The sequence below is a fragment of the Hakea prostrata genome, chromosome 8, assembly GCF_041222555.1.
Source record: "Hakea prostrata isolate BN-2017 chromosome 8, UWA_Hpros_2, whole genome shotgun sequence".
Classification (NCBI taxonomy): domain Eukaryota; kingdom Viridiplantae; phylum Streptophyta; class Magnoliopsida; order Proteales; family Proteaceae; genus Hakea; species Hakea prostrata.
Window position 1 is genome coordinate 2,385,246 of NC_142607.1, and position 22,342 is coordinate 2,407,587.

At 39.1% G+C, this 22,342-nt stretch overlaps 1 protein-coding gene and 1 long non-coding RNA gene across 3 annotated transcripts; both read left to right on the top strand.

The window, feature by feature from the left end:
• Window positions 1-1,645: 1,645 nt before the first annotated feature.
• LOC149006225 (uncharacterized) lies at window positions 1,646-15,622 on the top strand. 2 transcript variants are annotated; one of them, XR_016175143.1, is made up of 6 exons: window positions 1,646-2,056; window positions 2,145-2,218; window positions 12,275-12,362; window positions 12,552-12,649; window positions 13,699-13,789; window positions 15,158-15,622. It is a non-coding gene; the product is annotated as an uncharacterized LOC149006225 (long non-coding RNA). The 2 variants fall into 2 exon arrangements; XR_016175142.1 differs by having other exon boundaries at window positions 13,699-15,622.
• A 723-nt stretch (window positions 15,623-16,345) lies between these two features.
• LOC149006226 (uncharacterized) lies at window positions 16,346-22,060 on the top strand. Its single transcript, XM_089166892.1, has one exon. It carries the CDS (start codon window positions 16,839-16,841, stop codon window positions 17,847-17,849), a length of 1,011 nt encoding a protein of 336 aa, XP_089023018.1. The 5' UTR covers window positions 16,346-16,838; the 3' UTR covers window positions 17,850-22,060.
• The last annotated feature ends 282 nt before the right edge of the window (window positions 22,061-22,342 follow it).

Consider the following 22,342-nt stretch of genomic DNA (forward strand, 5'->3'; position numbering starts at 1 on the left):
TTTGAATATATCTCCATATGCATCACGTGTACAAAATCATTAATAGGTCAGGTATTTAAGTCCAACCTGTGAACTCTTCACTAAAAATGTGCTGGTCATTATTGACTAAGCAACCCTTTAATGATTAAAATGAATCTAGTTAAACATAAATTCATAAAAATATTAAGGGTTGTTCATGATTTATCATAAAATTGTTAATTTTTGTTTATGTGGATACTATTTGTCGCTTTGAAAAACCTAATTCTGTGTTACCTGCAAAACAATATACCCAACTAGCATGGCCGAAGAGCATTTCCAACGATCAAGTTAGCGAATGCTCATAGCTTCAAGAAGTGACTTGTATAGTATAGAGACCTCAATACAGGTGAAAAATATGTGTACCGTGCACTTTGTGTGATTAAGTTTATATAGTCGTTAATAATTTACCTTAGCCATTAGTTCAACCGTGAATGTTGAGTTATAGGTCGTCAGATGTAGGTCATTCTCCCGTGCCACAATGTTTGAGTCATCCTAGAGCTCAATGAGCAACCTCCCTCTCTCTACTTGCCCATAAGTCTATTTCGGAAATTTAGGCCTAGTCGGTTATGTCTCAACCAAGCTTGTCATTAACCATGTTAGATCAATTGGGTTTGGTTCATTTATGGTTTGACCTTATCACGGGTAATGAACATGTGTAGAATTAGTATTATTAAATTATAAATATAGGTGAACAGTTGTGTAAATAAATCTTAACATTAAATTTGTTGAATTAAATCTGAACAGTTTATAATGGATGATTGAGATTATTCTACAGGTATTAGGCTTATTCAACCAAGCAATTTACACGCGGTTCAGCCACCACTAGGGGTGTCAATTTATAGCCCGAATCATTAAAAGCGAACCGCACTGGCCCGTTATAGCCTAAATCGGATCGAACCGAACTGAACCTTAATGGGCCATAATTGGACTAAGGGTTGTAGAGCCCGCACCAACCCAAAACCTAACCGCAACCCGTTATAACCCATTTTGTAATTTTACATTAAATAGTATTTTAATCATTATATTACCATTAGGTAGTTGGTACAGACAATTAAAAAAATTAAACATGAATTCAAATATCAAATAGTCATTTTACTACTTAATATCTAGGTTCTTGATTTCTATAGAATGGACGGTTTTTTTTGTTTTTTAATGGAAATTAACCAATAGCAACTTTGATTTCCATATAATTTTTGTTTTTGCTGTAAGATGCTCAATTGTTTCTTCTTATTCTTTTTTTTATACACCATAAATCGTTAGTCAACCCGAATCTAAACCGTTAGTCCAAACCGTTAGTTAGCCTGAACCCAAACCGCACCAAACCGAAACCGGTCCGAAACTGTTATTTTGCTAATAGGCCGTGTTTGAGCTAGGTATTTTTCAGCCCAAAACCGCTCGCACCGTTGGACACCCCTAGCAACCACCTTCCTTTTTTCTTTTTTTTTTCCTATATTAAAAAAAAGTGACTTTCTTCGGCATTAATTGGCTGGTAAGTTTTAGTACAAATCATGACATGATTGGTTCATGCATACGTTACCCAAAAAAAAAAAAAAAAAAAAAAAAAAAAATCAAATTGCACGGGGCGGCTCGGGTCAACAGTTAACATCTCAGACGTCCCCATTCCCTTTCCGCTAAATCAATATTCTTTTTCTGTTTTGGCCAAAAAATTCAATATTCTTGGCGCGAAGAACCCTTGATGGTCTGCGGTCTATATTGGAGACTTACGAGCAGAAGAAGAATACAGATTATAGATCAAACATTCAAAGCAGAAATCCAAATTTTTGGAGCGTAACTAGGGTTTCATGAGTTAGAAGCTTTTGATACAGTGGTTCCATTTCCTAGACTTTCAATGAGTTTCCTACAGTTTGGGTTTCGAATTTGCTTTCTCGTCAGGTTTAGCACGATTCTCATCTAGGTTGCATGATTATCGTCTTTCTTTACGTTCTTCACTTGATCTCTATTCAGATAAGGTGTATACTATAGTGGGTCATTCGATTTTTGTGAGATTTATAGACTCGTCGTCAACATTACAGGCAATGTATGATGTTTCTTTGTCCCTATTATTATCATTGCTACTTTTTTCAATTTCTAATTTTTTATTTAACTTTGGAATGTAATTTTTACAGATGAGAAATGTAGAGTTATGGATAAAGATTTGAATGCCTTGCTAACACTGCAGAGCGGATTCAAGTAGTCTGAGGTGAGTGTTACTTTTTTTTCGAAAGAATCGTTGCTTCGCCTTTTGAAATGGCGTTTTGTTGTAATTATGATGTATGCATTTTGCACCACTAGCATCATGTTGAGTGTTTTTTCATTTTCGAAAGGTTTAAGGGTTTCTCTTATCTCTGTAAATCACGCGCAACGCTAGTTCCCAGCTTCTCTATTCTACTGCAAGCTCTGGCCTGTGGTTGAGATCTATTCAAAAGTCTCGATTTCTGCTGCTGCTTAATGTCCAACTTCAAGGGATACATATTTTATCTCGGCCAATGGAAAGTGTTAATTAGAGTTTAGTTTCCATGAATGGCAACTGAAGGCACGCTCTGTGTTCTTACTTTCATCTTACTGAAAAATTTCTGTTAAATCCAAATGCCTGGGCTTTGAAACACTAAACCTGCATTTTTTGATTATAAAATATTGGTTTCCAAATTTAATATAGTCCTCGTTCAAATTGTTGGGGTTTTATTTAAACCATTAAACTTGAGATCTGTTCCATACTTCAGACCTATTCGTCAATGGGATTGCATATATTTTAGTTCCTGAGGTCTCTGTTGATCGGATAATAGTTATCCAAATATCTCCAAAATCACTCATCTAATCGGTCCCATATTTGAAAGGGTTCCCCTTTTTCCTGTTAACTATTGTTTCCTAGAGTTTGGTAGGACTTTGAGAACAGGTCTCAGGTTTCTATCTGAATGGGTTTTAACTTGGGAATTGATCCTGGAGGGTATTAGAGTTCTTCCTACCTACCTGATTTGGATATGTGTCAATGCCTTCATCTTCTTGGCAGATCTCACAATCTACATTATCTAAAATCTTGATGATAAACATTTTCAAACATGGTAGTCAGTGACTGAATTTTACAAGATCTTACAATTAGTGCTTTTGATGATACACAATTTAAGACAGGGTAAGACAAGATGCAACAAAGAATTGTTGATGGGTCTTCATCGTCCATGTAGCAGACATCGATGGGTGGGGTTGGTCCATGTGGATATATACCAGCATCAACAAAGCCTACAGACAGTCAAGCATTCGATTTCAAAGCACTCAACTAAGTTGCAACCGTTCCCCACCCCAAACCCTAAGCCCTAGAAGCCATCTCCCATCCTTTTCTCCTTCCCACGTTTTCAGTCCTAATCCCACTGGGATTCCCTCAACCCCAGCCCCAAAACCACCCATTATACCTTCATTAGGATTGCCTAAGCCTATAGAACCTAGTCCTAATCTGAAATACCCCAAAGCAGCCCTAATTCTGGTGTTCAGAATTTCTGCACCTCATCAGAAGAGTTGCAGAATTTTTGAAGTTTCCAAGAAAACTGTAACCTTTCCAAACTTAATCCCCTTTCTCTGAAACAGTTTCTAACTTACAGATTAGTAGTATGACTAATTCTGAGTTACAGAAACAGCAACCCTGGCCCCTTTCCCCTCCCAACCGAAACTCTAAATTTGCCCCTAAATTCAAATTCAGCTTCGAATTTTGAAATTCAGCAAAATTCAGACATGTTTCACCAAACCCAGCAGCTTTATAAATCCTAAAACCCTTAGTCAAAGCCTCCAAAAACCCTAGTTGAGTGCTGGTTCCATTCTAGAAGATCCTAGAAGATTAACCCTAAACCTGGGTTTACATCATGCATGTTTATAGCAATTTCCATCCAGTCATACTGGATTGGAATAAATAGATCCCTGCCTGAGGGACAAACTGAAAAAATACGTTTGTTTTCCAATTTATCATATAGCTTGGTGCTTAATGATCAAACTACACAATTTTGAAAGTAAATATGTGGACATAGTTAAAGATATGTATGATGGTTTAGTGACAACTGTAAGAACGATGAGAAGATAAGGTGGTGGATTCCTGATTATAGTTGGGCTACATCAAAGATCAACTATAAGCCCATATTTATTTGCATTTATAATGGATAAATTAACCGAAAACATTCAAGCAACCCAGTTTTAGGGTTAGGCTTTGTAGTGGAATTTCCCTAAAACTAAGGGCTGCCCAGATTCTTCCAGCAAAGAAAACTAGAATTCTAAGAGGTTTAGGGTAGGGTTAATGTTCACATGGGTGTGAGAGGGGTCTAGGAAGGTTTGGCCAAGTGTAAGGTGAAAGGGGAGAGGATTTTAGGACATGAAACCTTGCTGTATTATGAACTCCAGATCCGAGTTTTAACACCAAAGTCTGAAAACTAGGGTTTGGGTGATTTAGCTGGTGTGGGGGGGGGGGGTGAGAAGGGGCTGCACTTGCCATTCTGTAATTTCAGAACTGTTTTTATGGTCTGGCATCTAGGGGATGGTCTGAACTGAAGTGGGGTTAGGTTTCAGAAGTTTTAGAATAATTTATAGAAAATTCAGAGGAAGAAGATGAAGTGCAGGAAATTTTTTAGGTCTAGGGAAACAAAGATTATTTGAGAAGCTAACAATAGGACTGATGTCTAGGGGTAGGAGTGATCCTTGGGAGAGAAAAGGGAAGGTTAAGGGGGCTGGGGAATAGGGAGTTGCAAGGGATGGGGTTTTAGTGTTGCCACATGGAAAAAAGGAGTGGGGGAGTTGTGGGGCTAAGGGGTTTGTTAAAACAAACACCACAAAATAGAAACAAAATGAAAACACACAGAGATTTAACGTAGTTTATACACCAATGCAATATCTTGTGTTCATGGGTGAAGAAAAAGAATTTTTCACTATGTGGAAGAGGAACCGAAGGAGATCTCACAACCAATTGCCAAGAATGACATTACAAGAACTCTTACCCAAAACCCTAATTGGAAAATCCCAAATCTCTCAATAATGTGGTAGGCGAACATAAGATATTATATAAAGACTCCAATTGGGTAAATGGGTCGACCTATCGGGTTGGGTTGTACTGTACCACTTTGCCCCACACGCCCTCCATAAACCGAGATCAATGGTGGGCTCCAGGCTCGAGCCTATCAGCCCAAGCCCTTTGCTTCCACCACATATCTTTGCAAAACTTGTCATTCAGGTCGCCCACCAAAATACGTCAATGTGGGTCTATCTTTCAAATCGAGTACAATATTTCGGGTCAAAATATAACAAATCTCCACCTTGATTTGAATTCTCACACAAAGCTAAATAATCTTCATCTTCTCCAATAACCCTTTCATGGGCTAAGCTCTAATGCAACCAACTCCAATCGAGTCCAAGCAATGCTTGAACTTGCCAATACATAAAGGCTTTGTCAGCATATTAGCTCGATTGTCTTCAGTACCAATCTTCAATACCTGGATATTAACTTCAGCAACTACCTTTCTGACATAGTGATATCGAACATCAATGTGCTTTGTCCTCTTATGATACATCTGATCTCTAGTCAAATGAATAGCACTCTGATTATCACAATTGACAACAAACACATCTTGAACCATGTTGAGTTCTCCAATCAAGCCTTTAAGCCAAATAACTTCTTTAACTGCTTCAGTCACTGCTATATACTCTGCTTCTATGGTGGATAATGCAACTGTAGTTTGTAAAGTAGCCTTTCAACTGACTGCACAACCTCCCAAAGTAAACATATATCTTGTGAGTGACCTTCTTTTATCATAATCACTTGCATAATTGGAGTCAACAGACCTGTCAACTTGTCACCATTCCTCCCAAACTCCAAACACACACCAGAGGTCTCCTTCAGATACCTAAGTATCCGTCTCATTGCTTCCCAATGAGTTTTACCTAGACATGATAAGTATCTACTCACTACACTAACTGTCTGTGAAATGTTAGGTCAAGTGCACATCCTAGCATAAATGATGGAACCAACTGCACAAGAGTATGGTGTCTCTAAAGTGCTTGTATGACGGAGGAAGTGAACATATTAATAGTAGGGCTAAATCTTCATCCTTAATTTTAACATCTATCTTTTGTAGATCAGTAATGATAGAGTTAAAAGTGGCAATGTAAGATTTGAGAGAAGTACCTTCACCCATTCGCAAAGTGTATAACTATTGCTTTAGCCTCAACATGTTAGTGAGGGACTTCATGAGGTACAAACTTTTCAACATTATCCACAGTTCTGCTGTTGTCTTCTCCGAGAAAACTTCTTGCAAAACTTCGTTCGATAGGCATAATTGAATTGTGGTGAGGGCTTGATCATCCGTATCATTCTAATTGTCTTTAGACATAGTTGCAGGTTTCTTCGTCTTCCCAAATTTGACCTACTTCACTCCTTGTTGAATAAGAACCTCCAACATCCGAACTTGCCATAAACTAAAACTGATGCTCCCGTTGAATTTTCAGTATCGTATTTAGTTGATGTAGAAGCCATGGATCATGGATGTATAGATCGAAAACAACCAAGAGCTCTGATACGAGCTTGTTAAAACAAACACCACGAAATAGCGAATCAAAGTAAAAACAAAACAAAAACACACGAAGATTTAATGTGGTTCACACACCAATGTAGTATGCTATGTCCATAGGTGAAGAAGAAGAGTTTTTCACTATATATAGGAAGAATAGAAGGAGGTCTCACAACCAATTGCCAAGAACAACATTACAAGAACTCTCACCCAAAACCCTAATTGAAAAGTTTAATATCTTAATAATGTGGTAGATGAATATAAGATACATATATATAGATTCCAAGCCGGTAAACGGGTTGACCTATCAGCCCAAGCCCTCTGCTTGCACTAAAGATCTCCGCAAACGGGTCATTTGGGTCGCCCACCAAAATATGTCAATGCGATTCTATCTTCCAAATCAGGTTCAAGAATTTGGGTCAAAACATAACAGGATTGATGGGGGAGGGGTTGGAGGCTGCAGTGAGTAGGGAAGGGGAACTAAGTGGCTGTTGGGGGTGGGGAATGAGCAGGGAGGGGCTGCGATGGGGTGGGAAGGGTCTCTTAGTGTTCCAGAAGGAAGAGAAGGGGATGGGGGAGGATCCAATGGCCTAATGGTGCAGGGCAATGGGCTGGAACTTGAGAATACTTACTTGGAGCTGCTGTGAATGACTAATGCTGTTGAAGATGATTAACTGCTGGAAGTATTGATAGATGCTGATCCTTGAACAAATTCTTACTCAACCATGGCCCCCCTCAACTAGGAAACCATGACCCTTCAGCAATTTTATTTGATCATTAGACTTAAGGAATTACAAAGGACAATAGGCTTCTTTATAGCCTATTAAAAGGCTGTAACATCAAGTGGGATTGTTTAACAGACAAGGATTCCACCACATAATCTGGACTGTTAAATTGGAATCTTAAAAAAGACACATGCTGAAAATAAAACTTCAAGTTATTGCAAACTCTAATAAGCACATGCCTAAATTCTTTTTTTAGTTAAGACTCTAATGGCAACATGTGCTAGAGTTTAAAATAACCAATGGATAACTAACTCAAAACATACTCTAATCAAATGATTATTTCTCAAAGATAAGAACCCTTCTTATACAAGAGTCTTATCTTATCTGCAACCTTATCCACAACTTAACCAACTCAAACACAACTCAAAATAAGAAGTAAAACCCAAATAGAACTCTTGTAATAAATCGGAAACTAATTCCAACACTAAAACAGGGCTGAAAATGCCATAAATACCCCTATTAGGGGGTTTGGCCACCTCAAGGGGGCTTCTTGGAGCCACATAGTGGGCCCCACTTAGGTTTTGGCCGGAGGGTCACTGTGTTCACATCATGTATAAATGTGATTTAATCTAAATTGAAGGAATTAGAAGAACCAGGGGCAGGCCTAAGATAACATTAAGAGCAGTGGTGAGAAAAGATATGCATGACCTAGGCTTTATAACTAGCATGGCATCAAACAAACTTGATTGGAAGGCAAGAACCCATGTAGTCAACTCCATTTAATTGGGACAAGGCTTGTTGTTGTTGTTTTGAGACTAAAATTTAGTGCCTTTTGAATTCTAGATCTGCATAGGAGCCTTTGGGCACATTCTTCATAGTTTCCATGAAAATGCTTTCCACTTTGCTAAGCATCTCAGTGTCCTTTGATGTTTTGTGTAGTCTTCTCTGAAGAAATAAATAAGGAGTTCCATATGCTAATTATTTAAGCACATTTGTCTACTTGTGTTAGGTCACTACTAGAGTACTAGTATGATTGTCTTAATGTCTGGTCCATCCTAGGGCAGCAATAGGGCAGGAATGGGCTTTTGCAATCCCAAGCCCAACCCTATATATTCTAATCTAAGCCCATTCCTGCCCTGACCCTAATTCAGGGCCAAGGATTATTGTCCCTGACTTTAAGCCCTACAGGGCCAAGCCAATCCCATTCCTGCCCTGATTGACCCTGTCCCTGGCCTTGATTAGCCCTGTCTTTGGCCCTGATTGGCCCTATACTTGGCCCTATCCCTAGCCTTGATTGGCCTTGTCTTTGGCCTTGGCCCTGATTGACCCTATCTTTGTCCCTGTTCCTAATTCATTGAGATCAAGTATTAGGGACAGAATTAGGGCCAGGGTTAAGGCCAAAAATCAAGGACGGGTTGGGATAGGCCCGGTGGGCCAAAGAGTAATCCTAGGCTCACCCTTGGCCCTAGTCAGGGCCAGAATATTTCGGCCCTAACCTGTCCTCAAGGCCAAAATCTTAAGCCCAAGCCCTATTCGGGATCAGTGCGGGTCATAGCTGTTAGGGCCAAACTTGCACCCCTAGTCCATCTCGTGTTTCTCCTTTTTTTTTTTGGATGATTAAATCATTCATACTAAAGAGAATAAAAATTACATGAGCACAAGCGACAGAGCCCAGATAAGCAAGAAAAAGAGGCCTCAACTAACAAGCAACCTAAGAGGCAATGCGCCTAGCAAATACCTTAGAGCAACAATTATAGCACACTAGATATGCAAGCAAAGTGGCCCAAAGCCAAACTAAGAAGAAAACTAAGTTGACATCGAGCCAAGCAACTATTTAAGGGCAACAATAATAGCAATCTGGTTACACAACACAAGAGGTCCAAGGAAGTGGACTGAAGGGCCCCCAACTAATCCAGCGTTGACTCGATCGAAGATAAGAGAAGCCGTCCTAGAAACATAGCACATGGACCAACGCAGCAACATCACATTTGCAAGGGAAGGTAGCAACACAAGAAAGAGATAAAGAACGAAGAACAAAAAAGACTCCAAAATAATTGGAGAGATCAAAATCGATAGCCCTCATGGCTTTCCTCCAAAGCCAGATAATCCATCAATGGCTAAACCCTTGAAAATTGGAGCGAATCCCAGAAACAGGAAGGGAAGAGAAGGAGAAGCAAATGGAGAAAAGGGCTGGGATCAACACAAGAGAGACGATAAGAAAGAATATATCAGGGTTGGAAAAGTTCGAAGAGTTCAACAATGATGGCCCTCATGGCTTCCCCCAAAGCTAGAGAGACCATCAAAGGCTGGTACCCTCGACGAACAGAATGAAACCATGATAAAGGAAGGTGAGAGGGCCAGAGAAGGAGAAATATAGGTAGAAGAAACATTTGGATCTGAGAATGAACTCGAATCGGAGAAAACAACTATAATGGCCCTCACGGCTTCCCCCCCCACGCCAGAAAAGCCATTAAGTACAAGAATCCTCGACGAAGAAGTTGAAACCAGAAACAGAAAGGGGAGAGGGAGAGAGAAGGAGAGAAGAGGAAGGAGATGAGACCATAATTGGGAACCAAACAAAATTTGGGAGATCGGCAACAATGGCCCTCAAGGCTTTCCCCCAAAACTAGAGAGACCACTGAAAACAGAAATCTTCGACGACTATATACTGAACCCAGAAATGGCCAATCTCAAAATTTTCATTTTTTTTTGGACAGAGAGGAGATGGTAAAGAGGAGAGGTAGCAGGAAGAAGATGGAAGCAAGAGTAGGGATACAGGGAGGAGATGAGAACGAGAGGAGGAGAAGCAGAGGGAAATAGAGGAGAATCAGGGTAGAGAGGAGATGAGAAGAAACAATATAGAATCAGTAGGAGATGAGATTGAAAGGAGGAGAAACAGAGAGAGAGAAAGGAGAATTAGAAAGCTAGAAGAGAAGGGGGCGGAGAGACATAGGCGGCGACTTGTGTCTCTCCGCCTCCAGAGTCACTCAACGCAACCACAATAGAGAGAAGGAGGAGAGATGCAGAGAGAGGCTGTAGAGAGATCGGATGCAGAGTTCGGTTGCCGTGTATCTCTTAAGTATAGCTCAAGCTCATGAATGGTCAGATGTACCTGAATACTAAGTTTAGATATTGGGATTTAGATTATGTATTTATTAAGAGTGTTGGAAGCATGAAGTGACCCCATCCTATTCCCCTGGTGGTGTCAGCTAGCAACTTTGTATGTATAAACCTCAAACGCTGGTAAAATGACTAATATTAGTATCAGTAATTTGCAAGTTTTGCTTCTCATTTTATTTATTGTTTGTTTGTTGTAATAAAAGGAACTTGTGCCCTTCATTACAACTCATTCTTTTATTCTAGAGGAAAAATTGCTAATTCTTGTAACATTCAACGGATTTATTACATGATATAATTTTGCAGAATGCAAATGGCTTGGGATTACTGTCTTTGGGTGGTAGAGGTTATTGCCAAGTTATGATCCAGTTTCCTGGTGAAACCATTCCCAAGTGGTAGGTAGTTAAGTTTTTTATGGACCATGAACCCTTCCTAATTAAGATATCCACATACGCAGGCAAGGTTATTAAAGCGGCAAAGTGACCAAAGCAATTGGGGATCCGTCTTGGTGTTTAGGCGACTAAGCGGCACTTAGGCAGCAATAAAGCGACAAAAGCGGTTTAGTCAATATTTTTTATATAACTATTTTTAAACTACTTTTTAATACAAATATTTTTTATAATAAACTAAAGTCCTAAACAAACATTCAACAATCACATTCATAAAAATAAAAATAAAAAAAACTATCAAGAATCACAATTATGAAAAATTATCCAAAAAAAGATTAAAAACATAACTTCATCTCATCAAGCATCATAAAATTCATAACAATAATTATTTAGTATGTACTATATTAGTAATCAATGTAAAAAATGAAAATGAAAGTAGTTATTTTACATTCTTACTTATCTCTATGATAGTGTAATGCCAAATAAGTGTCTTGTAGTCTTGTGCATACATCAGTAATTAGAATTGATGTATCCATTTTTCCCTTTTTTTAACCAAATAGTGCCGACATGATAAATTAATAGATCTCATTATTCCGATTTCCAAGTCATTGTTTATTTAATGATTCATTGATTATCAATGTTGAATATGGCTCATGTTTCACATTCTGTTGCCGACAAGCACTTTGGGCCTCGAAGTTCATTTGCGAATTGGGCCTCAATTCCGAAATGGCTCACATATTTAAATTTATATACGGCATTGTAGAATAAATTATGATTTAAAATAATAATAATAATATGCACAAATTACAACATGTAAAGCGGTTACTTTAGCATCTAGGTGGCAATATGGCGTAAAAGGTGGCAAAACAGTAGTGCCCAAGCAAAATAGCGGCAAGAAATCAGCCCGTTAGTTAAGCAGCAACAATTTAAGCGGTTCAAAAACCGCTTTGCCGCCTAGGCGGATGCTTTGATAACCATGGACGCAGGCATGGTTGCTGTTCATGTTTATCATGACACCTTATAGGTTGGTACCCAACATGGTGAAATATTGAAAAAATGACATGTTCTTATTGCGTTGGCCTTGGCACAATGGTTGGTGGACCACAGTTGTAGCCTGAGGTCAAGGTATCTAAACAGCCTCCTAACAACAATTGTTGGGGTAAAACTGCATAGGAAAAATTGCCCCCCCGGACTCTGCTTGCATGGAATCCTTCGGCACTGGGTTTGCCCTCTTACATGTTCTTACTGCATTGGTTTTTTCTACAGGGAAAATTTGTCATTGTCTGAGGAAAAGTAGGTTGCCTGACATGATAGTCCCAGGAACCCAGAAAGATTGCCATGGTGAAACCATTACAAAGAAAATTATCTTGTTATTGAGATTATCTCTTCCACGATCAGTTACATGATGCAGTATCCTCTCATTCATCTTATTTGTGTTTGAATTGCAGCATGCAGTATCCTCTCATTCATCTTATTTGTGTTTGAATTGTAGCATACCCACAGAGGGATCCTAAATCAGGAGAACTTTGAAGGCTTTATTCAATTTTAATCTCTGTGAAGCTGTTGCTACACTGAAACAGGTTGGGCATTGTTTCACAATTCACTGACATGGTTAACATTTTCTTTTTGCTTGTTTCTCTATTCTTAACCTTCATACTTCAGGATTACTTCTCTCATTTGAGTGATAGGAACCCCTCTCCCATCTGCATATGCTGTTTATGGGCTGGATTCAGTTTGTAACCAATTATTGCTTTGCTCTATATTTGTAGGTCAAAATAGTACAGCGATACTGACAAGGGAGCTCATTGATGTGCTACTAATGGATGAGAAGAATATGCATGGCGTATAATCAAGAGGACATCCTTCTGTACGTATAAGTTATTTGGTGCTATAAATTGGTATAATCTTGTTGAGACCAAAGTTGGTCATAAATAAGTTGTAAACTTATTATGTGGACCTTTTATTATGACACATCTCTTCTTTCATTTATGATAAAATCCTTTTGTTTCACACTGGTTAAAAAAAAACTACAAGAGCCCTTGAAAGTGACATAATCGTAAGCCGGATTCAAATTATTTGAAAATACTTTTTAACCCGTGACTTAAAGAGCCTTTGGGAATACGACAAGATGCAACCAAAGGTTACAACTTCTCATCACCATTTAGGTTAACACAAGCTTGACTATTTTAGCCTTGATGCATCCCCCACCCCTCTATCCCTTTGTATCCCCCCTTCTCTTTTTCCCTACTTCTCGGGGGCTTGATGTGCAGTTTTTTATTCACCATCCCACCCCCCAAACACCAACCCCCCCCCCCCCCACCACCAAAAAACAAAAATAAATAAATAATTAAATAATTAACAATTTGTATTTTCAAAATTTTAAATACATTTTCCCCCCCATTCCCTGCATTATAAAGCTGCAATGGAAGCTAAAAGGTACAATGTTCAATGGCTATTGAACAACAGCCTTAGAAAAAGCAGGGAATTACATAGTCTTTGGATATATTAGAAGAGCAATGCTAAGGTACATAAGGACTAAGAGCTTTTTTCCACTGTGGAGAGATTTTAAAGTCTTATATGGTCTGATCTCTCCTTCTCCGTCTCCTCTCCACACCTTCCTTCCCACAAGTACACCCTGACCTTACAAAAGAAAAATGGTTATGATGCTTTTGTCAAAGAAAACAGAGCGAATTCTGGTTTTTTTCACTAGTTAGATATTTCCTGCTGTGTTGCTTTCTTCTAGGTTTCCATATTTTCTCCACCTTCTAGTATTTAGAATTATACATCTATACTTTGGTTTCTTGTGTTACAGAATTTTACAGACTATATACGTACCAGTGACACTAGATAAATTTGCAGAGTTATATGGTGTGAACTCAAACTGAAACTCTTCTTGTTTGGTCCATGTTACATCAGTAGAGGAGTGTCAAAAATTATGTCTTCACAGAAACTGAGGAGGTATTAATAACAAAACAAAATTCATGCCATCACAATCGAAATGATTCAGGTATGTGTCTTGTTTTATTCTACTTGGTTTTATGAGGAATTAGGGTTAATCCCTTGTCTGAATGTTTTTGTTTCTTCTTGCATGGTTTTATGGTTTGTTGATTCTCCAATTTTCAGCTCTTTTGCTGCCACTGGTGGTTTCCTGGGGAAGAAGTGTTGGTTGTTCTTTTTTTTTTCTTTCTTTTTTGTGGGTTGGGGTTGAAAAAAGAAATTCACTCAGAAACTGAGCCATCACAAACACAGACTCCTAACATAAGTTTTTAAGCCATGGATAGGTCAAACCTTCAGAAAGCTCAACTGAAAGGGTAACCCAGGACAAGGAGTCTGCCACTCTATTGGCATCCTTTGGAACAGACTTAAACATACAGGATTTAAGAGAGAGTTTCAGATTAGCAATATCCCACAGAATAAAATCCATTTTGAGATTCGGGGATTGTAGAATTGATCTGCTGAATGATTTCCTCCGTGTCATATTCAATGATAAGGTCATGGGGATTCCCAGCTTAGAGGCTTGAATGAGATTGGCTCTAATTACGCAAGCTTCAGCAGCTAGAAAGGAATTACAGGATACGCCTGAAGAGAAGCCTGAGATGGGAGGTTTTCTCGATTTTGGATCTCACACTTTTATGACCTTAAGGAGTTGGGTTTGTCTTACAGTGGGGAAAGAGACCAAACATTAGACATTTGACTTTGGAGGTTGAGGACAAGTCCTGTTATTCATCCAAAAAAAACATGTCCTCCTTTCAGCTCCTGGTTTATTGTTCAGTAGTACTGAGTGCAGTATGTCAGTTATCTGTTCAAATCTGATATGCAGATGACTTTTTTCCTTCCTTTGCTTTTTGAATCTCAGTTGGCTGTCTGCCTGTCTGTTTGATCTGACTCTTCTTTATAGAGCTAGCTATCATTGTTTTTTTCAGCGAAAAAAAGTCTCTTTCTAGTATTTCATGGTTGTTCGCTTGCATTCATCTGAAAAGTAAGGGAAGAGACTGAAGGCCTCTTTGTATTTAGCCCTTGGGTAGCATTACCTGCTGCAGAATGTTCATCACAGATTATTATCTCTGCACCACATACCGCCCCCTGATGCATCAGCTGTGAGTGGCTGCATGTATGAAACTTGGAGGTCATGCTTCGCCTATTATTTTGCTAAATGGTAATATAAAATAAATCTTTGAAGTGTGCCTCAAAACTTTGATTGGTTCCACTTGCGCTCAGTTGTTAGCACCATTCCTTGTTGGCAAACTAGCAAGGCATAGAGAGTGAAAAGATTAATGTTGAATGGCTGGAGATGATTGTTCATATCAATATTACCTCATATATTTATATCCCATGTTCTTTCTTTAGTTAACCTTGATTATTATGCGTTCTGCAGGAGGTTCCAATACACAATCAAGACATCTCATGTTAGTTACATCCTTTGGTCCAGCTGCAAGAGGAACAGGTTTGAAGCCTATTGAATTCGCTCTGTTCAGTAAAATATCTGTCAAGGACTGAAGATCCCATTGAAACTGAATTGGTCCATGAATCTAAGAAATATTGAGAATTTGTACCTCTTCCAGTACATGTATGGTTTCACGGTGGGTTCAGTTATGAAAAATGGTAAATGATCATCGCGGAGTTGCTTGATTGGTAATGACCAACACTTCTTGGTGAAGAGATCGTTGATTTGTTGTTGATAGTATATGCAATATCCCATTCTTCAAATATAAAACTCGCCCTTGTACTCAAAGGCACAATGGTAAACTTTTATTTCCAACTACTGAACTATCAGCGCTTCTTTCACCAAAAATTATAAAAACAAAAACCCAATCAGCGCTTCTTCGTCGTACGCCACATCCCAGCCCAAGCCCAAGCCCAAGCCCGAGCCCGAGCTTTCCTCCTGCAAGCCCAGTCCAGAACCCGTACCTAAAAATATTTCATTTTCTCAGATGTATTAACATGATTGAAATATCTGGATTCACAAATAGAAAATTTATACTATACTTGTTTGGTTATGTGAATTTCAATATTCATGAAATCTAGAGATTTAACTTTTTACACTAAAAACGTGAATCTATAGATTTATGGGCATAAGGTGAAATCCAAAGATTTCATCCCTACAATGAAATGACAGTGTTAAATATTTGAACCATGATTCTATTAATATTTTTTTAGGATAAATCTAAAAAAACAGATTTCATTCAAAAAATTCAACCTTACCAAAAAGTTAATTTTATGAACCATGACTTTGATAGATCTGAAATCAAATTGAAATCTCTAAATTTTTAAATTTTCAAACTCAAAGTAACCAAATAGGCCTAAAAAACCGTGGAGCTCACATGATATGGTCTGACGACCCGCGGGATTATGAACACCAAGTCAAATTCTGTTAAATCCTAACCGTTCAAAATATCATGTGCGCATAACCGATTTTTACCGATGGTAGGAAATGTTATTTTTTCCCTTCTTGTGGTCACATACTCACATGTCAATGCCGGATCTGTGTGGAACGCGTGTCGCCGAATAAATACATGACAAGTAATTTTATTGGGTTTTTGTTTTCAGTCCGGGTCGGAATCTATGCTCTTTTCACGGAAAACCCAAACGGCCAGTAACTAATGGTGATTAATAAAGTTGGGCTTGTGCCAAACAGTGGAATTAGGTTTCCATTTCTCTCTTGCTCACTGCTCTCTCTGTCTCGCTGTCGTTTTCTCTTTCTTGCCTTTCTTGGTTTCATTGTCTATCTCTCTATTATTCCCTCCCTGCTACAGAAAAGGGTGCAACGAGGCTTCTACCATGAGTTAATATTTTGTTCCTCATTCAATCCCTAACTTTTTCTTCATTTCATTACTGTAGATGCAGTTATAGATATTAATGGAAGGAGCGCTGTGACAATACTCTGTTGCTACTTGGAAGTTGGAACTCGAAGCAAATCTCACGTATCTCATTAAACTAAGAAGAGAGAAGAAGAGTTCGTCCGTACCGGCACATCATCTAACACTACCTTCTCTTTCGTGGCCTTCTCTTCAGTTGTATAACGTATAATTTCTCTGGTTTTCCTTTTTGTAACCGTAATGGCAGAATTGCAGCCCCTAGAAGGTCCGACTAACGGTGGCTCCTCCGCCGTTGGAGCCACTGTTGGAGTTTTATCTGAAAATATGGGCGGCCCTTTTTTGGGCTCCAAAAGGCAACGTCGGCCTAGCGTTCGATTAGGCGACATCGGTGACCAGCCAGCGACGCTCTCTTACGATTCGTTCGTCCGGCGGACCAAGCAGTGGAGCGAGTTCAAGAATCGGAACCCCTCTCTGAAGGACGCCAATAGAACTTCCAAGACTCGACCTCTTACTAACTTGGTGATGAATGGTGGAGATTGCCATGAAACCCTAGATGGCGAAGACAAGAATATCTCCGGTGATGGCAATTTGGATTTGCTGGCGACTGGGAACCGCAAAGGAAGAGATTTGAAGGCGAGGAAAGGAGCCGGCGGAACCGGGGGAGGAGGCACGAAGAGGGTCAGATCGAATTGGGTCTCCAAGGTTGACGATGCAATGGAGGGAGACGACAAGTTTAGCGGTGGAGATGACGGTGGTGAAGGATACAGGGATTTCGATCCGGAAGGTTCGGAAAGTCCCTTGAAAGATCAAAGCCCGATTCAGTCACTTGAAAATATGGCTACTGATTTGCGACAAGCTTCTGATAGGGCACATGGGAATGAAAGAGAGGTACAATTTCCCGGGCAGAGAAGAATTCTTAGAGCTAGGGTTTCGGAAAGCAGAGATCATGACCCCGTCGAATTGGATGGTCCATCGGATACTGATGCTAGGGATTGGAAGTGCGGTACTAGTGCGGATAGAAATGGGATTGGGGAGAGGGATAGGCATCGGTCTCTGGAAGATGGTGTGCGAATGTGGCTTAATGGATTAGGATTAGGTCGATATGCACCGGTTTTTGAGATTCATGAGGTGGATGATGAAGTTTTACCCCTCTTGACGCTGGAGGATCTCAAAGATATGGGGATAAATGCCGTTGGTTCTAGGAGAAAAATGTACTGTGCAATACAGAAGCTCGGAAAGGGTTTTTCTTGAGTCATCATTATATAATGTTGTGGATGTAGCAATGGCTTATTTGAGAATACATGTTTTATTTGAGAAATACATGTCTGAGATGGTTTGAGCTCCTGGTTCTCTCTTAAATTTGTAGTGTCACTTGCTGTTTTGGAGCTTACCTTTCCTTCTCTTAAAGCCTGAATACAATCCTTTGTACAACTTTTTTGATAAGACGGCTTTTGGCCTTCCGGAAGTAGCGTTAGCATATGTTGATTAGTGACAATAAAAGGTAATTCAAATTTGGGAAGAATTAGTTTTTATGCCTGTTCCTAATAATCTCTTTTCTTAGTCTGTTAAGGAATCAAATTATTATTGACGATCATTGGATATTTTACTGAAGTAAATGCTAACTGCTGAAACATGTGTTTCGGTGACATGATTTTTCCTTCATTTTGTTGCCTATCATGTCCATGTTTTTGCAATGCAACTTGACTTCACAATGATGCCGTTACCTCCCTGCTTGTGGTTGTTTTTCTGTGTCATTTTATAGCCTTCAACCTGTACCATAGGGCCCTCTTTCGGATGTTGATTATCTTTCATCCCCTGTTGTGGCTGACTAATCTCAGCTGTGATTTCCTTTAGCCTTTTTACTTAGTGGTGCAACTCTTAACGTAGTGAAGCAGATTAATTTATGAAATGGTAATTCTCTGAGGGCCTGTTTGGTTACATGAGTTTGGAGATTTCAAATATCTAGAGATTTCAAATCTATGATGTCATAATTCATAAAATTAAATGTTTGGTTAACCTTAATTTGAGGAAATTTCATTTTAAAAACTATTTGGTCGACGTGATTTTTGTGAATGCGCAAATGTTTAGTGCTTTTATAGTAGGGGTGAAATCTACAGATTTACGTTTTTAGTGTAAAAAGATGAATCTCTAGATGTGATTTGCTGGTAACTCCATTTGCAATCGCCTTGGCAAGTTAATCTTCAGTGCCGCCATCCATCACATTTGGTGGGCGCAACCTGCGAAGATGGACTCCTAAATCTCGCTCCTTAGATGTGATTTGGAAAGCCATCTTCTTTGATGTTTCTTCTAGATTGCTCTCCCTTCCCCATCCCCCTGTTGCTGACAACCCCAGAAATAGGTTAATAATTAGCTTCTGGGGCCTCAGCTGCACCCTCACCCCCTCTTCTTGAGCTCCTTGCTCCTCCCCCCCTTCTTTCTCTTTCCAGCTTTGTATTTTCTCTTGTTGTTCTGCCTTTTGCTTTAATATTTTATTTATTCATCCAAAAAAAAAAAAGATGAATCTCTAGATTTCATAAATTCAGGGATTTTCACAACCAAACGGGTATAAATCTCGCATTCATAAATCCAGAGATTTCAAATCTCTAGATTCATGTAATCAAATTGGCCCTTACTCTTCCAATGAATCAAATTGGCCCATTACTCTTCCATCTTATCTCTATTCATTATGGCTACTTGTAGCAGTATAAAGCAAAAGAGTTACTATACCTATGTTGTATTGTTTCTTCAGTTTTCTTCTGTTGGGACTTGGAACTTACTCAGGGGGAGAGCATTAAAACTGTGCCAGCAGTGCTACAGGGTTGCAAACCATGAAATTACTGTACTTAGGGCCATATTAGTAATTTCAATCATGAGAACCGTCCCATGCATATTTTGAGTCTTACGCATTGAAGACGCCTTCTTTCCCTGCTGTTTTGGGTGAAGCTCTGATCTCGTGGCAATCGAAAGGATGTCTGTTCCATTGGCACCATCCAAGGTCTTATGTTCAACGTTGGATGTGATTTTTCCCTTCACATGCATCATGCATGAGTGAACCAAAATATGTATCTGTTCATTATTATCCTACTGCATTGTAATTGGTGTTAATTGTAAAATTGTCCTTTTATAACCTCAAATATAGCTTTATTGGAGGGCAAAGGATCCTTCTAGCTGACCCCATTTAGTTGTGATAAGTTTGAGTAGCTGTTACCAGCTACTGTTGTTATAGGGGACTGACCTCTGGTTTCTTGCAGCATCTTCAATAAATAAGGTTTTCCTTGCTACTTTTTTGTAAAGTTGGAAAACCCAACCATAGCATAATCAGTGCAAAGATGTATGTATTCAGTGGAGAATCCGTAGTTCAGAACTATTTTCAGAAATCCTTCTCCTTTCTAACCCTTTTTTGTTCAAAAAAGAAATCATGAAGAAACTACTCAGTCTTGTGGATGGCCATTTACTGCTAATGATTGGTTGCTTATAATTCTCTTTTATCTGGCATTCATTTGGCCCCTGATCTGCAACTGCTTCAGATGAATTCCTGAGATGTTTATTCTTGAGTTGTATCAGGTTAGCTTCTGTCTTCAAGATTGCATTGTCATGCCTGTAGCTGGCATTTAGTTGGGACAAGGTTGAGTGGTTGTTTCCAGTCACAGCTGTTACGGGGCACTAACTTCTGGTTTCTTACAGTATCTTTGACAAATAAGGGATACTTTGGTACTTCACTTTTGCTGAAGATTCAATCGTAACATAACCAATGCAAAGAGGTTTTGTTTTCAGTGAAGATGCGTTATGTAAAACTATTTAGTTGGGTACTGACCTCTGGTTTCTCACAGTATCTTCAATAAGTTAACTAATGGTACATTCCTTTCTGAAATTAGAAGACTCAACCATAACATAACCGGTACATAGAGGTATGAATACAGTGGAGATCTGTTGCATAAAACTATTTTCAGAAATCCTTTTCTTTCCCTTGTTAAAAAAAAAAAATTTTTTTTTTTTTAAAATAAAATAATGATGAAAGTCTGTCTTGTAGATAGCCACATATTGCTAGTGATTGGTTACTACTAATTCCTAATTCTCTTCTAGCTGGTGTCTTTTGGTTCCCTGAACAGGAACAGATCCAAATAAACCTCTGATATGTTTATTCAAGAGCTGCATCAGGTTGGCTTCTCGCTTCAAGCCTGTATTGTCCTACTTTGGTTGATGGATGTAATTGTTATTTACTTTTCAGTTTCTAATGATAGATCTGCCTGTTATTTCTATGATGGTCTTGGATGTGCAGAATATTTATGTTAATTCATTTAGGCAGGTTTTGATTTTTTGGTTCTATTTTTATTCTCTATCCTATTAGAATTGCTAATGTCAAGTTGGAATAAAGTTATCTTTAGTATTGAATCTAGGTTAGAGTTGATTACTGTTTCAGTTTCATGGTAAGATCTGGGCTTTTTATTTAATTTCATAAAATGATATGCACCTTATGATTGATATTGTATTGTTGAAATGAACACTTTAGTTCATCATTGCTGCCAAGACCTGTGTCACTCTGTGCACATCTGCTCTCTCTCTTTGAATGCCTTCCATCTTTTTGAAATTTTTTGCCTCTTACATTCCTTTCTGTTATTTCATCTTTCTTCCATTAATCCTTCCTTTCCTTGTTTATTATTATCCATTGGGTTTATCATCTCTCACTGCCCTACTCTGTTTCTGCTGGTATACTTGGGCAGAATATCAGTCGATATAATCTGGGGATTCATCTATTGGTTTTGGAAACTTGTGCTGCAAAACCATATTTTGAAAGCCTGCTATTTCAAGGAGTTGGGACTGAAATTCAGACCTGGCCTTCTTGCTTACCGCTTAACCTAGCTCTTAGCTAGATTTTGACTGCACAACTTTCATCCTTCTGTACTTTGTAGGACTGATTACAAGTCGTTTGCTATGCTTCAAATATTTAGGTGAGGAACTGCAACATCACCTAGCACTTTATCTCTTCCATTTTTATGTTTGGGTCAGAGGAGGAAAATGGCTGATGTGAACCCAGTTTGAGGGTTAGGGTTTGGATGGATTTTCCCTAAAACTAAGGGCTGCCCAGAATCTTCCAGCAAAGAAAACTGATTTTAAAGGGGCTATAGGGTGGGTTTAAACACTAGAAACCCTGCTGTAATGCTAATCTCAGATCTAAGTTTTAACAAACAAAAGTCTGAAAACTAGGGTATTTTGGCTAGTGGGAGAAGTGACAGTACTTTACTGTCTTGTATTTTCAGACCTTGTTCTAATGGTTTTAGAATGTAGTAGAGGGTCTAAACTGAATTAGGTTTAGGTTTCAGAAGTTGAAAATGATCTGCAGAAAATTTGGATGAAGAAGATGAAGTGCAGGAAATTTTCGGACCTAGGAAAACAAAGTTTTTTTAAGGAAACTAACGGTAGGATTGAAGGCCAGGGCTTGGTGCAAATGTGCAATCCTATAGGGAGAAGAAAAGAGGTCAAGGGGCTGGGGAACAGGGAGTTGCAGGGGGTAGGGGGTTTGATGCTGCTGCTGGGAAGAAAAAGGGAGTGGTGAAGTTGTGGGTACTAAGGGAGAGGTGGGAGGGGTTGGGAGATGTCGCAGGGAGTAGGGAGGGGGATTAGGCTGCTGTCAAGGGTGGGGAATAGCAGGGAGGGGCTGCAATGGGGGTGGGTGGGCTCCTAGGGTTGCGCAAGAGGGAAAGGGGGTAGGGAAGCTGCGGTGGGGTTGGGAGGGGACTGGAGTT